At 45.0% G+C, this 16,095-nt stretch overlaps 1 protein-coding gene across 2 annotated transcripts in view; it reads left to right on the top strand.

The window, feature by feature from the left end:
- ZCWPW1 (zinc finger CW-type and PWWP domain containing 1) overlaps positions 1 to 14,938 on the top strand; it is a 31,188-nt gene extending 16,250 nt beyond the window's left edge. For both annotated transcript variants that reach the window (XM_081886831.1, XM_081886830.1), the window contains exons 8-17: positions 1,296 to 1,412; positions 2,157 to 2,277; positions 6,366 to 6,441; positions 6,649 to 6,753; positions 8,552 to 8,635; positions 10,297 to 10,372; positions 10,474 to 10,571; positions 10,758 to 10,821; positions 13,669 to 13,806; positions 14,094 to 14,938. In XM_081886831.1, coding sequence (XP_081742957.1) covers positions 1,296 to 1,412; positions 2,157 to 2,277; positions 6,366 to 6,441; positions 6,649 to 6,753; positions 8,552 to 8,635; positions 10,297 to 10,372; positions 10,474 to 10,571; positions 10,758 to 10,821; positions 13,669 to 13,806; positions 14,094 to 14,407 — 1,193 coding nt within the window. In that variant the 3' untranslated portion in view covers positions 14,408 to 14,938. The remainder of the gene's footprint in view (positions 1 to 1,295; positions 1,413 to 2,156; positions 2,278 to 6,365; positions 6,442 to 6,648; positions 6,754 to 8,551; positions 8,636 to 10,296; positions 10,373 to 10,473; positions 10,572 to 10,757; positions 10,822 to 13,668; positions 13,807 to 14,093) is intronic.
- Positions 14,939 to 16,095: the final 1,157 nt, after the last annotated feature.

Here is a 16,095-nt window from a genome sequence, read left to right as displayed (position 1 = left end):
AGCAACCGCCATTCACAGCAGCAGTACTAATAGGTGACATTAGCACAATGATCACTTTGTGAGGTTATTTTACCACCTGTAGTGGGAGAGAAATTCTCCTGAATTCTTGTTCAGCAGTTTCATCCCGAAGTCTCCCTTTCAAGGTCCTTTGTTGAATAATGATATTTTGGACGGCCACAGAGTGCCTCGGGAGATTCAAGACCTCTCTCCCACTAGTTTCTGAGTTGTTGCTGTCCTGGATGTCAGATTTGAGTCAATTTATTATTTTACATGGAGGTTGCCTATCCTATGTATAGAGGGGGAAAGCATAGATATTGGTCCACAGGAGAAACTAAATCCAAAGTAGGACAGCCAAAATGTCAGAAAATCATGAGCACTTTTAAGTTCTCCAGAACTTAAACATCCATCAGGCTGGATGTTGAGGAAAACAGCAGGGGCAGGTGTGTGTGAGAGAGAATTTGGCATGGTGTTGCAGCCACAAAGTATGCAATTGGTCATTGTGGCTTCAACATCATACCAGCTTTCTCTCTCTCTCTCTCTCTCTCTCTCTCTCTCTCTCTCTCTCTCTCTCTCTCTCTCTCTCTCTCCAACCTCTCCAAATTCCACTGTCCAACAGCTCTTACTGTCAGGAAGTTCTTCCTAATGTTTAGGTGGAATCTTCTTTCTTGTAGTTTGGATCCATTGCTCCGGGTCCGCTTCTCTGGAGCAGCAGAAAACAACCTTCCTCCCTCCTCTATGTGACATCCTTTTATGAACATGGCTATCATATCACCCCTTAACCTCCTCTTCTCCAGGCTAAACATGCCCAGCTCCCTTAGCCGTTCCTCATAAGGCATTGTTTCCAGGCCTTTGACCATTTTGGTTGCCCTCCTCTGGACACGTTCCAGTTTGTGAGTGTCCTTCTTGAACTGTGGTGCCCAGAACTGGACACAGTACTCCAGGTGAGGTCTGACCAGAGCAGAATACAGTGGCACAATTACTTCCCTTGATCTAGATGCTATACTCCTATTGATGCAGCCCAGAATTGCATTGGCTTTTTTAGCTGCCGCGTCACACTGTTGGCTCATGTCAAGTTTGTGGTCAACCAAGACTCCTAGATCTTCATATGGTAGCCCATAACATAGCTACAATTCATATTAAGACAGATTGCTTTAATCCCCTCTAACAGAAGAATCCACACACTTAAGAGTTAGCCTGAGTGATGCTCATCTACTCCTCCACCTTGTGCAGCTCCAAGCATGTTCCATAAAGCTGAAGTCTGCTGTTTCATGATTTCCCCCCTTTCATCACTCTAGGCTGGTGCATGGCATGGGTCCAGTGCTCTTATCCAACCTGTGAGAAGTGGAGGCGGCTTAGCAGTGACATAGACCCATCGGTTCTGTCTGAGGACTGGACATGTAGCCAGAACCCAGGTAAAACAGAAGGGAAAGGCAAGGCTTTTCCTGCAGGGGCTGACAGACATTTGGTGGCCTCTCCTTCCCTCAGTTAAATATGAAAAATTGTGACTGCTCAGTGTCCCGCAGAACCCCTGTCTGCCTGTGCAACCTGTGGCTCTCCAGATGTTTTTAAGCTCCAGCTCCCATCAGTCCCAGCCAGCATGGTCAGTAGTCTGGAAAGTTGTAGTCCATAAATCAGGTGAAGGGAAATACTAATTGAGAAGCTAGAGGGCTGCTGCCTGTCAGAATAGACCAGACTTGGACTACAGCTCCCATCAGCCCTGGGCTGATAAAGAGTACCAGCTCCAACATTTGAAAGGCACCGGGTTTGGGAAGACTGGAGTATCAGTCTGACCCAGGTGGCCCAGTGAACACGAGATTATAAGGCATCATCATTATAAGAGCATCATCATATGCTCTTGACCATTGTAAAATCTACCCTTTCAAAACGAAGGCGTCTTGTGGGAGTCTAGAACCTCTTCCAGTCACTGCAATGGGTTGCTTTTGGTGCCTTCTCTATGAGTTATTTTGTTTTGCTGCTGTCACTATGTATTGTACCTTATGCAGCAGTACAAAAGGAAGGGTCCCTGCCCCAAAGGGGCTTGTATTCAGTAAAGGGGAGGGAGAAGTGAAAAGGGGCCGGGGTAGAGAAAATGCATTTGTTTCAATCACACAGACTTCCCAGATTCTTTTCAGCGGGGTGTTTATTTTCCGTTGCAGATCTCGAGCACAACAGCTGCAGCATTCCAGAGGAAACATGGTCAGGGTCTGAGAACGAGGTGGTCTATGCTGTTTATATTCCTGGGTCAATCGTGTGGGCCAAGCAATATGGATACCCATGGTAGGGAAGGAACACACAACTCTCGGGTGCTTCTAGACAGAGGTCTGATATCACAAATGAGCCATAGAGGCTGCGTACACACTGTAACTTTAAAGCACATTCAAAGCACATTATTTCCCTTTGAGAATTCTGGGCACTGTACTTTTCCCTTCACAGAGTTACAGTTCCTGAAAGCACCCTTTGACAAACTACAGTGCCCAGAATTCTTTGAGTGGGGGAAATGTGCTTCAAAAGTGCTTTAAAGGCATAGTGTGTACGCAGCCTCGGATACTGTTTTATAACACTTGATTTTCTGTGGATTAAGTGGGAAGAAATATGGGCTGGCATTTTGATGCTGATGAAGTTATGTAGATGCTGAGAGACAGCTGCATAGATGAGCACCCATCCCACAACAAACAAGCATGCTTTTTACTATGTTTTTATCATTGGATGTTTTGTAAAGTGTTTCTAATGTTGCACACTGCCCTGAGATCTTTGGGTAAAGAATGGTACATAAATTGAAGTAATAATAATGATAAGGTACCCCTTTGCCCTTAACATAGGCAGAGATCCTCAACATGTGTTACAGGGATGCAAGTCCCATTGAAACAAATGAGAGTGCCAAATTAGAAAGAGCGAGCCATAAACACAGCAGGGTTTATTTTTTTTTTTAAAAAAACGGGCTTCAGGATATCGTGCAGTGCAATGCAAGAAAATATTGATTGTGCGGGCAGCACACTACACCGTGCTAAACAAACCAGTTTTCCATTGCCAACTTATCGTCAGGCTTGGAGCGCAAAACAATAGTCCCAGCACTAGTTAACCAACACAACACACACAACACACAGACACACACCCCAAGGCAAAAATACACCTGCCCAGGTCTCTCAGAGTGAAAACCCCAGTTTTGCTCTGCTGTACTTAAATCTCAGCTCCTTAAAAACCTCAGTTCTATGTGTCTTGATCCCTGCAGTTTTTTCAGCTGCTGACCCTCCGTGAAAGGCTTAGCCAAAATAGCCAATCTTTCTTAGCACCCTTGCCAGTACAGCAGCTGCAGTCTTTTGACAGAAAAACTGGCCAAGAATGGGGCCTCTAAGCCGCAGAAAGGGGAGCTCCCCAGAAACACAGCTTTACTTACATGCCCAGTGCATCTCCGGGCTTTATAAAATCATAGAATCTTAGAATTGGAAGGGACCCCAAGGTTCATCTAGCTCAACCCCCTGCGATGCAGGAATCTCAGCTAAAGCATCCGTGACTGATGGCCATCCAACCTCTGTTTAAAAACCTCCAAGGAAGGAGAGTCCCCCACCTCTCATGGGAGTCTGTTCCACTGCTGAACAGCTCTTACTGTCAGAAAGTTTTTTCGAATGTTTAGTCAGAATCTCCTTTCTTGCAACTTGAAGCCATTGGTTCGAGTCCTACCCTCCAGAGCAGGAGAAAAACAAGCTTGCTCTCTCCTCCAGGTGACAACCCTTAAGATATTTGAAGATGGCTTTCATATCACCTCAGTCTCCTCTTTTCCAGGCTAAACTTACTCAGCTCCTTCAAGCGCTCCTTATAAGGTTTAATTTCCATATCCTTGATCATCTTGGTTGCCCTCCTCTGCACACATTCCAACTTGTCAACATCCTTCTTAAATTGTGGTGCCCAGAATTGGACACAGTATTCCAGGTGTGGTCTGACTAAGGCAGAATAGAGTGGTACTATTACTTCCCTTGATCTGGACACTGTATTTCTGTTCATGCAGCCTAGAATAGCATTGGCCTTTTTTGCTTCTGCATCACACTGTTGCCTCATGTTCAGCTTGTGGTCCACCAAGCCCCCTAGATCCTTTTCACATACAGTGGTACCTCGCAAGACGAATGCCTCGCAAGACGAAAAACGTGCAAGATGAAAGGGTTTTCTGTTTTTTGCGTTGCTTCGCAAGACGATTTTTTTTTTCCCTATGGGCTTGCTTCCTTTTTCTTAAAGCCATTGATACCCAGCAAATCCGCGCTCCGCAAGACGAAAAAATTGCTAGACAACACAACTCGCGGAACGAATTAATTTCGTCTTGCGAGGCACCACTGTGTACTGCTAGTAAGCCAGGTGTCCCCAAGCCTATATTTCTGCATCTGGTTCTTCCTGCCTAAATGCAGAACCTTACATTTGTCCCTATTGAAATTCATTTTGTTAGCTAGCACCCAGTTCTCCAATCTGTTAAGGTCATTTTGAATTCTGATTCTGTCTTCTGTGGCATTAGCTACCCCTCCCAGTTTGGTGTCATCTGCAAATTTGATGACCATCCCTTCAATTCCTTCATCCATAAAGATGTTAAACAACAACAGGCCCAGGACAGAACCCTGCGGCACCCCACTTGTCATTTTTTTCCAGGATGATGAGGAGCCATTAATGAGTACTATTTGTGCTATCCTCACAACAACCCTGTAAGATAGGTTAGATTGAGACATTGCGATTGGCCTAAGGCAGTGATGGCCAAACTTGGCCCTCCAGCTGTTTTGATCCCACTGGTCCTGTTAGCTAGGGATGATGGGAGTTGTAGTCCCAAAATAGCTGGAGGGCCGAGTTTGGACATTACTGGCCTAAGGTCACCCAGTGACTAAGTGGCAATTTGAATCCAGGTCCTGCCACTTGTAGTCTTCCTCCATCCCATTCAGTTTTCCTCATGCATCATGTCTTTTTAGGATTTACTGCTGGTTTTTGCAAGCCACATTGGACACCTTTTTGCCTGGAAAGTAAAATAAATAAAAAGCAGCCTGACAATCTAACCACTAATTGCTCCTGGAATTTCCTCTTTTTGTTTCCCTGAGTGTTGAATTTTAGCTGTCAAAAGAAAAACCAATGGATCTGGGTAATCAAAAGTCTCCCCACTCCCTACCAGAAACTCGCATTGGAGCAATTAAGAAAGGCTATTGAGAGGAGGCAATTAATAGGCTGTTCCTCACTAATCCCCCACTAATCAGGAAGCAATAAAACAGGCTGAACTTGCAAACAGGAAGCATTTAATTAAAGGCACAGAATCCCTGAAAAGCCTCAATAGCACTTGACCCACACAGGTCAGGGAGACACCACAGTGATGTTTTATTGCAAAAACAATACGCAGCACCACAAACCATGTCTGAGAAAAGAAAGGAGAGCAACACAGAAAAATCCTGGTATGCAACAACTGACTGCTCCATAAAAAGTATGGGAGTGAAGGATGACAATTGTAGAGAGACAGACTACTGCAGAAGCAACCACTGTATGAGGTCACTGTATGCCTCTCCTTTTGTTGACACCAGCCCTTTGCAGGTGTGATGAGAGAGAGGGGATGCACTTGCTAGTCCTGGCTCCTCCATGACCTTTGCTCTCAGTGCATGCAGAGTGGCAGGTCCAGACATAGGGTTGCAATGGATGCTAAGACCTCTGCTCTTCCTCAGGCAAGTTCAGTGGTACCTGGGGTTAAGTACTTAATTCGTTCCGGAGGCCCATTCTTAACCTGAAACTGTTCTTAACCTGAAGCACCACTTTAGCTAATGGGGCCTCCTGCTGCCGCCGCGCCGCCGGAGCACGATTTCTGTTCTCATCCTGAAGCAAAGTTCTTAACCCGAGGTACTATTTCTGGGTTAGCGGAGTCTGTAACCTGAAGCGTCTGTAACCTGAAGCATCTGTAACCTGAGGTACCACTGTTGTGTGTGAAAACTGAATGGCTTCCCTGCAGAAGCCATGCTGATTGCTCCTTAGCAAGGCTTGTTCTTCTATAATATACGACCTGTATGCTTAACATTTTAAGCCTTCAAAATAGCTTTCCACCAATTTACTTCTGGACTGAAATCGGTATTGCATATATTGTCCTCCAGTCCTCCCAGAAGGGTAAAAGGTAAAAAAAAAAATGGTCCTCCCAAAGGAGGCTGATTTTAATAGTAACATTTGTTAGTTAGAAGATGAACAAATTGGCATTTGAGGTCTTCAGAAGCTCTTTTGGGGTCATATGGGCCTTATGGAAGAAGTTGTTTGCTTTTTTTAATGGGGCTTCAAAACATTTCCCAGTCCTGTAGCAGAAGCTAGGGTTGGCCTGGCAGTGTCTTCACTACAGAGTCTTTCGCTCTTTTCCAACCATGTGTTTATAGGTGGCCTGGAATTATAGAGGCTGATCCAGACATTGGAGAGTACTTCCTGTTCTCTTCTCAGGCAGATTCACTTCCTGTTAAGTATTATGTATATTTATTTTATATTGTGTTTGCATGTCGGTGGGATAAATCTGACTTTATCCCTAAAGCAATTACTACTCAGCTCCCGGTGAAAAGTTCTTACCCACATTAGTCCTTATCTGAGATGTGTTCACACGCTGTCTCTCACAGGCATGGCCACCCACCACAACTGACATGCTCTCGGTTTCCATTCCCATTTCAGTGCAAGTACCATGTGACCTTCTTGGGCAGCTCTGTGACCCGGGCTTGGATCTCTGCCTCCATGCTGAGGAACTTTGAGGAATCTTATGCGAAGGGAAATGGTGTGGTAAGTGGGGCTTTTTGCTAATGGCGGCTTGTTCACAAAATAAGGTGTCCCTGTCTCCATGAGGTTATGGGTTCTAAGAGGGTCCATTGAACAGGAGGTGCCTTTTGAAAGGGAGCAGGATCTAGAGGAAGTTCCAAACAATAGCTGAGAAAAGTGAATACTTCCCGATGCTTGCTCTTTTGCGGGTGGGATCCAGACCAGTCGCATTAAGGCATAAGAACATAAGAAGAGCCTTCTGGATCAAGGCAATATGGCCCATCTAATCCAGGATGCTGTTCTCAGAGTTGTCAATCAGATGTACCAATGGGAAACCCACAAGCAGGATTCTATCACAAGAGCCCTTTCCCCCTCCTGTGGTTTCCAGCAACCAGTATTCAGAAACATTGCTGCCTCCAACTGTGGGGGTAAAGTCCTCTGGCTTTTTTCTGGCCCACCTAGAACCAGTCTGGATAGTTGGCCTTGGTGAAGATTTGACGTTTTCATCCCCCAAAAGTTTTTGATTTGAGTTTCTACTGAAATGAGGCTGCATTTTAATGTTGCATTTTAATCTTGTTTTAAAGTTATATTTTAATCAATTGTTTTTATACCTGGTGTTGGCCGCCCTGAGCCCGGTCTTGGCTGGGAAGGGCGGGGTATAAATAAAATGTATTATTATTATTATTATTATTATTATTATTATAGCGTAACCATCATGGTCAGTAACCATCAATATAGCCCTCTCCTTCAGGAACTTGTCTGATCCTCTTTTAAAGCCATCCAAGTTGGTGGCCATCCCTGCCTCCTGTAGGAGCAAGTTCCATAGTTTAATTATGTGCGGTGTGAAGTACAGTTGTACCTCGGGTTAAGTACTTAATTCGTTCCGGAGGTCCGTTCTTAACCTGAAACTGTTCTTAACCTGAAGCACCACTTTAGCTAATGGGGCCTCCTCATTCTGTTCTCTTAACCTAAAGCACTGTTTCTGGGGTTAGCGGAGTCTGTAACCTGAAGCGTATGTAACCTGAAGCGTATGTAACCTGAAGCGTATGTAACCCGAGGTACCACTGTACTTCTCTTCGCACGATTAAAGTGGAATGGGCACTTGTGCAACAAACCTGCTTTCCCCTCAAAAAAAGCAGATGCTATGCAGTAAGGAAAATGACAGGAAAATGCACGGGATATTATGGGGTAACAGTTGCTTGATACGAAATTGTATATCCTCCCTGCAAACAAATCAAAATGAGTGCTCAATAAACAGGTTGTCTGCAAGCTGCCAAAATCTGCTAGCAAAGCTGGTGTGTATGTGCGTGATTTCTGCAAGCTTCTTTATCTTAAGATCAGAGGAGAACTTTGTCCCCGTCCCCCATTCCCTCCATCTGCAATCCAGCCCTGCAATTTGGAAATACAGTGGCCTGATTAGGCCCCAGCTGCACAATGAACTTGGATTAATTTCAGAGCTGTCCAGCTATCATGACTTCCCCCAAGGCACCTTGGGAATTGTAGCTCTAGGAGGGTCAGTTTAGGCGCAGTAGTGGCAGATCTGTGTATTTACCGGTAAACTCAGATTTGCCCCAGACATGTAGAAAGAGGAGCAAAAGTGGCATGCAGATAAGGAATCCAGAATTTCCCCCTCATGTGTTTCTTACTTCCCCGCAGCCCCGTTTCCCATGTATAGAGGAGAAAAGCTTTGGGAGTGACAGACTCTGGGGAAGTAAACCACACATGGGCTAAGTGTTTAGCAGACACCCCATTGATGTTAAGAAGCAGTCCCTTTCTCCCTCACTTCTTAAATCATAGCTATGTTCTGTATTTTCTTTTTGAGGCCAAGCTGAAGAACAAAGGTGACAAGAGGGACTTTGAAGCTGCTGTGAAGATGGCAAACGAAGCAGAGCAATTAAGCATTCAGGTGTGACACAGGCAGGTTCCATGACCCCCCCGCCCCGCCCCAATAAACCTAGGTTGATTTCTCTCTGGAATAATTGCATCCTTTGCTTTCACACTTTTTGCAGAGGATGTTATTGGCAGATCATTGGGGCCCAATATCTTCTGTATTCCTGTATTTTCTCAGCCATGATCTGTGTAGCAATTTTTGTATCGAATGAAATGGAAACCTTATTGATTTATTTAGAACATCCCACTTTACAGCCAAGAAGAGCTATCAAAGCAACTTACACAACATTCTTGCAATGGAAAATCCCATTCTAGTCTTTTATCAGAAATAGAAATAACATGAGATTCTTAAGGATGCATTTCCTGCCATCATACTTGATCTTCCCTGGTGTTCCCCTCTAACCTCTGCCTACTAGGCAGCAAGGCCCATTGGGAACCTTAGAGGCAAGTGAGTGACTGAACAGCTGGAGCTCTCTCAGATTTCAGCACCATTCTGTCTGCTGTGGGGTAGCAAAGGTTATTGTGGGTCTTTAGAGCCACTGATTTTTTAAAAAAAGAATTAAAAAGCTTCTCCCTTCCAGCTTTGGCCCGTCATTGTTTTCTGTTGTGGGATTCTTGGTACATTGCTCCTTAATTAGTCATTTTATGTTCCCTGTGACTAATGTTTGTGTGGGGGAACAACAAGGGGAGAGGACTTCCTTTTGTTATTTCATTTCATTTTCTATCATCACTTGCAACTTGAAGCAGCTGAATAGCATCCTCACAAGCCCTTGTGCTAATGCACAGCTCCCCATTCACATCTGTGGGTGTTGCATGATGGTGTATTCTGTGAATCCTGTTTTGAATGAGTGGAGGAAGCCCAATACCACTGCTTGCACAATTTTTTTGTTTCGTTTTAACTTTTAGAATCCCCTCATGAGCCTTTTCTTTCCTCACCTAAAATCTGCCATGGTATAAAATGTGCGGCCACACAAGGTGAACTGCTGCTATTAAATGAGGAAGTGGTCTAGCTCCACTGTTGGTTTTGCATCCCTTCTCCCTGGATAAGACCACTATACAGCAGGGGCTAATAGTTTTGCCCTGGGTCTGGATCACTAATCTGCATGCATGTTCTTAACCCAGTCCAACCCAGATCCAATAGCAAGGAAGAAATCGGTGCACTTAAATGCATAGAATCCAACCCCCTGCAATGCAGGAATCTCAACTAGATCATACATGTCAGATGGCCATCCAACCTCTGCTTCAAAACCTCCATGGAAGGAGAGTCCACCACCTCTCATGGGAGTCTGTTCCACTGTCAAACAGTTCTTCCTAAACTTTAGTTGGAATCTCCTTTCTTGTAACTTGAATCCATTGGTTTGGGTCCTAGCCATGAATATATTATGTGTGGGGAAGAAAATCCTAGCTTAAGCCAACTGGGGCTTCTAGTTGATCAAGGCTAGTTTATAATGCCAAGGCTGTGGTTTGGAGTCTGTGGCATAAGAAGAGAATGGTTCTGAGGCCATGCAGAGATAGCCTGTCCTCTTAAGTTGCCATACATTTAGATCTGGGGGAACTGACCTCCAGGGCAAAAGGCATGGCAGCCGGGAGCCCCAGCCTTTCTCTCCTATTAGAAATTGGGTACTAATTGAAGCATATCAGTACTATAACACCTACTCTTCTCTTTCACCACACCAGGAGAGAATAAGGATATTTGGATTCTATAGCCGATTCAGCGGGAGAGAGTCACCTAAAAACAACAGAGACTTGAAAGGTACCTTGACATGCAGGATGGGGTCAGAAGTCAGAATATTGTCCGACAAGCTGAAAGACAGACCTCCCACCCTGCACTCTTTGTTCCTTTTTGCATTGTAGATCATGTACACGTTACCTGTAAGCCTCCTGCCAAGAGGATCCGAGAACCAAAGGGTGGGAAGAAAAATGTATCAGCATCAAACGAGAGCCAAGAAAAGGTTGGTTCAGTCTTTGCACTATTAGAAATGTTTGGGCGTCTCCCCGCTTTTAACAATCTGGCTGCTGCAGACGGCCCCTTCATATATTTTCCTAACAATCCATTGCAATGTTATTGGTCTAGTGAAGTTTTAGTAGGTCTATCATGTTCTCTCTGTTAACATTAACAAACAGTATCTCTCTCCTAGTTTCTGCCTGAGACACCAGTGATGAAATCTGATGGAGATTTCAAAAAGAAAACCAACATAGAAGGTGAGGTTTTGACCAATCACCCTCCCCAGCAACCTCAACCTCAGGCCTCTCTTCTCTTTTAAGCTATGTGCCATAACTGTGAGTGCAAGCTAGCATAGGCTACTGGCAGGATCAACTTGGGGCTCTTACAAACTGGTGTGTGGGGTTTGGGGGGGGCAGGGTGTATTCTGCAACATGTCATGGATGCAATCAAGACTATAGTTTCCACTTTATTAATTGTTCTGCTGTGCTTCCCCAATGCTACCAGGTTGTTCCCATCTGTAGGGGTAACATTTGTGCTACAGTAAAACAAAAACAGGGCAACAGCCACCCCGGAACATTTGTGTTTACTATTTATTTATGTATGCAAATATTTAGAAACTGCACTTTTGTAAAAAGAGAGAAAGAGAGAGATACAAACCACAAGGTGGTATACAACCTGAAAACACAACACTGCAGTAAAAACTATTTTAAAATGTCAGGCACATCAGTAAAAGCTGGTTGGCAAAGAATCTGAGGTTTGAAAGGCCCATTTAAATACAGCGGTATCTTGGTTTACAAACTTAATCCATTCTGGAAGTCCGTTCTTAAACCAAAACCGTTCTTAAACCAAGGTGCACTTTCCCTAACGAGGCGTCCCGCCACTGGTGCCCTTCCACCATTCGGATTCCGGTCTTATACCGAGGTAAAGTTCTTAAACCAAGATGCTATTTCTGGGTTTGTGGAGTTTGTAAACCAAACCAGAGTGTTCTTAAACCGAGGTACCATGGTAATACAATTTTTAGAAGACATCTGAAAACAAACAGGAATGACTCCTGATGAACCTCTACTAGCGAGGTGTTCCACCGGGCAGGGAGTTTCACAGGGCTCGGTCCCTGGTACGGCCACCAGAACTTCAGGGGCATGTGGGGCCTCCAAAAGTGCCCATCAGAAGGCCTCTGTGATTGAGACGTAGCATAAGGAACCAGGTGGTCCTTAGGGTCCTGTAGGCCCAAGCTGTTTAGGGCTTTGGGAATTAACAAATACCTTGAACCCAGCCCTCTGGCAAATTGCTAACCAGTGCAGTCTGCTCAGCAGTAGAATGGTATGCTGTCAGTAGTCTGCTCCTGTGAGCAGTCTAGCCACCACATTCTGCGCTAGCTGCATCTTCTGGACCAGCCTTTCTCGGCCTTGGGTCCCTGGATGTTGTTGTACTACAACTCCCATCATCCCTGACCGCTGGTCCTGCTAGCTAGGGATGATGGGAGTTGTAGTCCAACAACAACTGGGGACCCAAGGTTGAGAAAGGCTGTTCTGGACCACATAGAAGGGCAGCCCCATGTAAAACATATTGCAGTAATCATGTCTTTGGGGTCATCAGTGCATGAACTCCTGGGGTCAGGAGTGGTTGCCGCTGGCATGCCAACAGAAACTGGTGGAAGGCACTCCTAGCCACAGAGGTCACTTGGGTCTCTAATCACAAAGATGGATTCAGGAATAACTCCAAGCTGCGAACCAGATCCTTTGGGGGGAATGCTACCCTGTCTAGAACAGGCAGTTGACCTTTACCCTGGACACAGGAGCCATCCACCCATAAGGCCCCCGTATTTCTAAGTGTCAAGGTCAGCTTGTTGGCCCGCATCCAGTCCACCACTGCATCCAGGCACTAGTCCAAGGCTTGCACAGCATCTCCTGACTCAGATGTAATGGAGAAATAGAGCTCAGTGTCATCAGTATACAGATGACACCTTGCACCACGCGTCCTAATGACTACTCCCCGTGGCTTAAATAGATGTTGTGTAGCATTGGGGGGTAAGAGGTGCCCTTTGGCACTTCAGAGGGTAAGCACCAGGGCCCCCAAAGACATTCTCTCTACTTGGGGCATGATCCTGCAGGGTAGGAAGAGAGGCACTGTGGCACAGTGCCACCAGCTCCCATCCCGCAGAGTCAGCCCAGAAGGATACCGTGGTCAATGGTATCAAAAACTGCTGAGAGATTGAGCAGGGTTGCACTCTCTCTGTTCCTTTCTCTATAAAGGTCATCCATCAGGGCAACCAAGGCTGATTCGGTCCTGAATCCAGGTCTGAGCCCAGACTGGGATGGATCTAGTTGGTCAGTCTCATCCAGGAATGTTTGCAGTTGTTTCGCCACAACCCTCTCTATCGCCTTCCCTAAAATGGGGATATTTGTGACCAACTGATAGTTGTTAATTGGGTCCATAACCAGCTTCTTTAGTAGTGGCGGCACTGTCACCCCCTTTCAAGGGGCAGGCACCTCTCCCTCACACAGTGAAACATTCACTACATCTTGGACCCACCCGATCAAGACCCCACAGCTTGTTTTCACCTGCCCTGAAAAGCAGAGATCCATAGGGCATGTAGTCGGGCACATACCTTGAAATGTTATAAAAAGTAACAGGAATTTAGCAGGAAGGTATGGGGCATACACTAGTTGCAAACAAAGGACTGTGACCTCCTTGAAACTTCTTGCAGGCACAAGCAGCACTGAAAGTCTGCTGGTTGGTAACCGCCCCATAATATCATGAGCATGATGCATACTCAGTAAAAAGGATTTCTGGAGGGGCCCCAGGTTAACCTTAAATCCATCAAAAAGAAGAAAGAAAGTAGCATATACAGTGGTACCTCGGGTTACATATGCTTCAGGTTACATACGCTTCAGGTTACAGACTCCGCTAACCCAGAAATAGTGCTTCAGGTTAAGAACTCTGCTTCAGGATGAGAACAGAAATCGTGCTCCGCCGGCGCAGCAGAAGGCCCCGTTAGCTAAAGTGGTGCTTCAGGTCAAGAACAGTTTCAGGTTAAGTACGGACCTCTGGAACGAATTAAGTACTTAACCTGAGGTACCACTGTATACAACTTGTTCACACAGGGGCAAAAAAAATCAAGTCATCAACTGAAGGTACCCCACTTTCATCAAAGAGGAGCAGGAAAGAGATGGCAGTCCCCAAAGCTGCTGCTGTTCCAAAAGGATCTGTCCAAAAGAAGGGACGTTGTGATGCTCAAAAAGGTAAGAGAGAGCTTCTTGTTCTGTGAGAAACTTATAATGTTTGCTGCTATGTGAGCCCAGAAGCACAACTGGGAATGAAATCCCAAGTTGTGAAGCCTTTTTGTTATTAGTTCAATAGTTGTCTGACATTCTATTTAGCACCCAGCAAAGGAAGGCGGTAGAAGGGACTGTTTTGCTCTGGCGAGACGGGTTGTTCTACGCAGCTTAGATACAGGAGAGGATATCGTTCTCCTCATGCAGGATAACTCTTTGGGGAGATCTTCACTGGCTTTTGTGTTCCTCTCAAGGTTCTAAGAGCTCGTTTGCTGCTCCATGGTCTAAGAGTGCCACAGCTGAGCAGCTCAGCTCTTGCAGCAGCCCTCCCTTAATGCCCTCCAGTTATCCAAGCAAGGAAGACAGTATGAGCAAGGCTGATGTCTCCCCAGTGGCAGAAAGTGAACTGATGTTGAACAGGGGTGTTGTGGGCCTTGAGGAGTCAAGTGAAGCTGTGGCCCAGGAGAAAGAAGAAGATGAAACCTTCGGCAGCCAGGAGATGGCTGTCTTTGCTGAGGAGAAGAATTACTCTTCTGATGAATTTTCATTGGTCTTGTTTGAGCAGTAGCCTTTCAGAAAGGGGTGTGTCCTGACCTCAAGTGTAAAGGGTGGATAATTTCTTCATCTAGATAAACCTTCCCCACCCAGCCTAGTGCCTTCTAGGTGTTGTGGACTACAACATAGTCGTGAGTTTGAGAGCACTGATGACATACTAAGCATAGCAGAGGATGTGGGGAAAAGGTTCTTGCAGCTTTGATTCTTGAGTTTAATCCACCTCGGAAGTTTGTGACAGCTTGTTTTTAAACAGGGCTGTGAAAATCCCCCTTTCCCCGTTCCTTGGTTAAACAGGCAACTGGAATCACAGCTATAAACAAGGCAAGGAAAGTAAATTCACCCTTTAATAAATCTAATTGACTTGTTTAGAACTTAGTGCAAAAGAGAAACCAGGTGAAATGGCAATCGAAATTTAGGAGTTGTTTTCCACCCATTTGGAAGGTTACAAAAGATCTTGTCTGTGTTTAAAGATGTACAACATTTCCCCCAATTGTTTATAATTACAATTCAGCAAAGCTCTATTAAAATCTGGTTTCGGATCTAACCGAGTGTCCTCCTGTTTTACCGATATCATAAATGCTAGAAGCATGGTTGCACACTTGTACGGAGACTGATAAAATGTACAACACACACACAGCTACCCAAGTTGGGAGGAATAATTAAAGCCACTCATTCACACAAACATAGACTATGGAATGATAGGCTGTTGTCTGCAACAAAGGCACTAATAAGTTTGTATCAGAAAGCTTTGCATTTAACTTCTGAGCATCAGCCTGATCTTATTAAAGTTTTATTCAAGGTCCAACGGCACATGGACAGCAGACCAGGGCTTTCTCAGTGTTGTAGGAAAATAGTTCCCATCATTCCTCACCATTAGCTTTCAGCAGGGGCTGAAGTTGTCAATCTGCGGCTTTCTCAGTGTTGTAGGAAAATAGTTCCCATCATTCCTCACCATTAGCCTTCAGCAGGGGCTGAAGTTGTCCCACAATATTTGGTCACAGGTTTCCCTGCCATACACAACCCATCTTAAAAGAATCTTGTTCTGTCACTTCTCACGTGGCTCACTAAACAGCTATCCAATGTGTTCATGTCAGCCCTATATGCTTCTTTCAGATCCATTAGCCTGCTTGTCTCCCTGTCTCATTCAAGTGAAAGATAGCTGAGTTACACCAGAGTATACTGAAGTGTGCATTGCATTGTTGTTCTTCTACCTATCGTTTGGCGGATTTGTTCTTTTAACTTTGCTGTAAGAAATCAAAAGAGAGAAACTCTGGTCTGTAGGAAGGGGAGGATAATTAGAAACTATAGTTTCCTTGAGATGTTCACCGTATAAACATATTCAATTTCCCCTTCGTTCTCTTCCCATGTATGCATTTATAGAGCTCAGAGCAATATGGTAGAGTGGTTAGAGTGTGGTCTGGAACCAGCCCGGCTGTAGGAAACCCAGACACAAATTGCCATTCAGCCCTGTAGTTCACTGGGCGACCTTGATTCAGACTACCTTTCAGGTTTCCTTTGGAGATAAAATACGGGAGAACAATGATCAATTTAAGTCCTGGGAGGGAGGCTTAAGATAAAAGGCAATAGAAATACAGTGGTAATAGCAGTAACACCAAAATTTAATTTAAAAATAAAAGCACCTAAACAGCTTGTTCAGCAATTGAATTTACCATTAAATGGAATCCTCCATTCTCTGAATTC

This window comes from Podarcis melisellensis (assembly GCF_964234715.1).
Source record: "Podarcis melisellensis genome assembly, chromosome: 13".
NCBI classification, from domain to species: Eukaryota; Metazoa; Chordata; class Lepidosauria; order Squamata; family Lacertidae; genus Podarcis; species Podarcis melisellensis.
The sequence above is the reverse complement of the archived record's forward strand: the minus strand, read 5'-3'. Positions and strand labels throughout refer to the sequence as shown.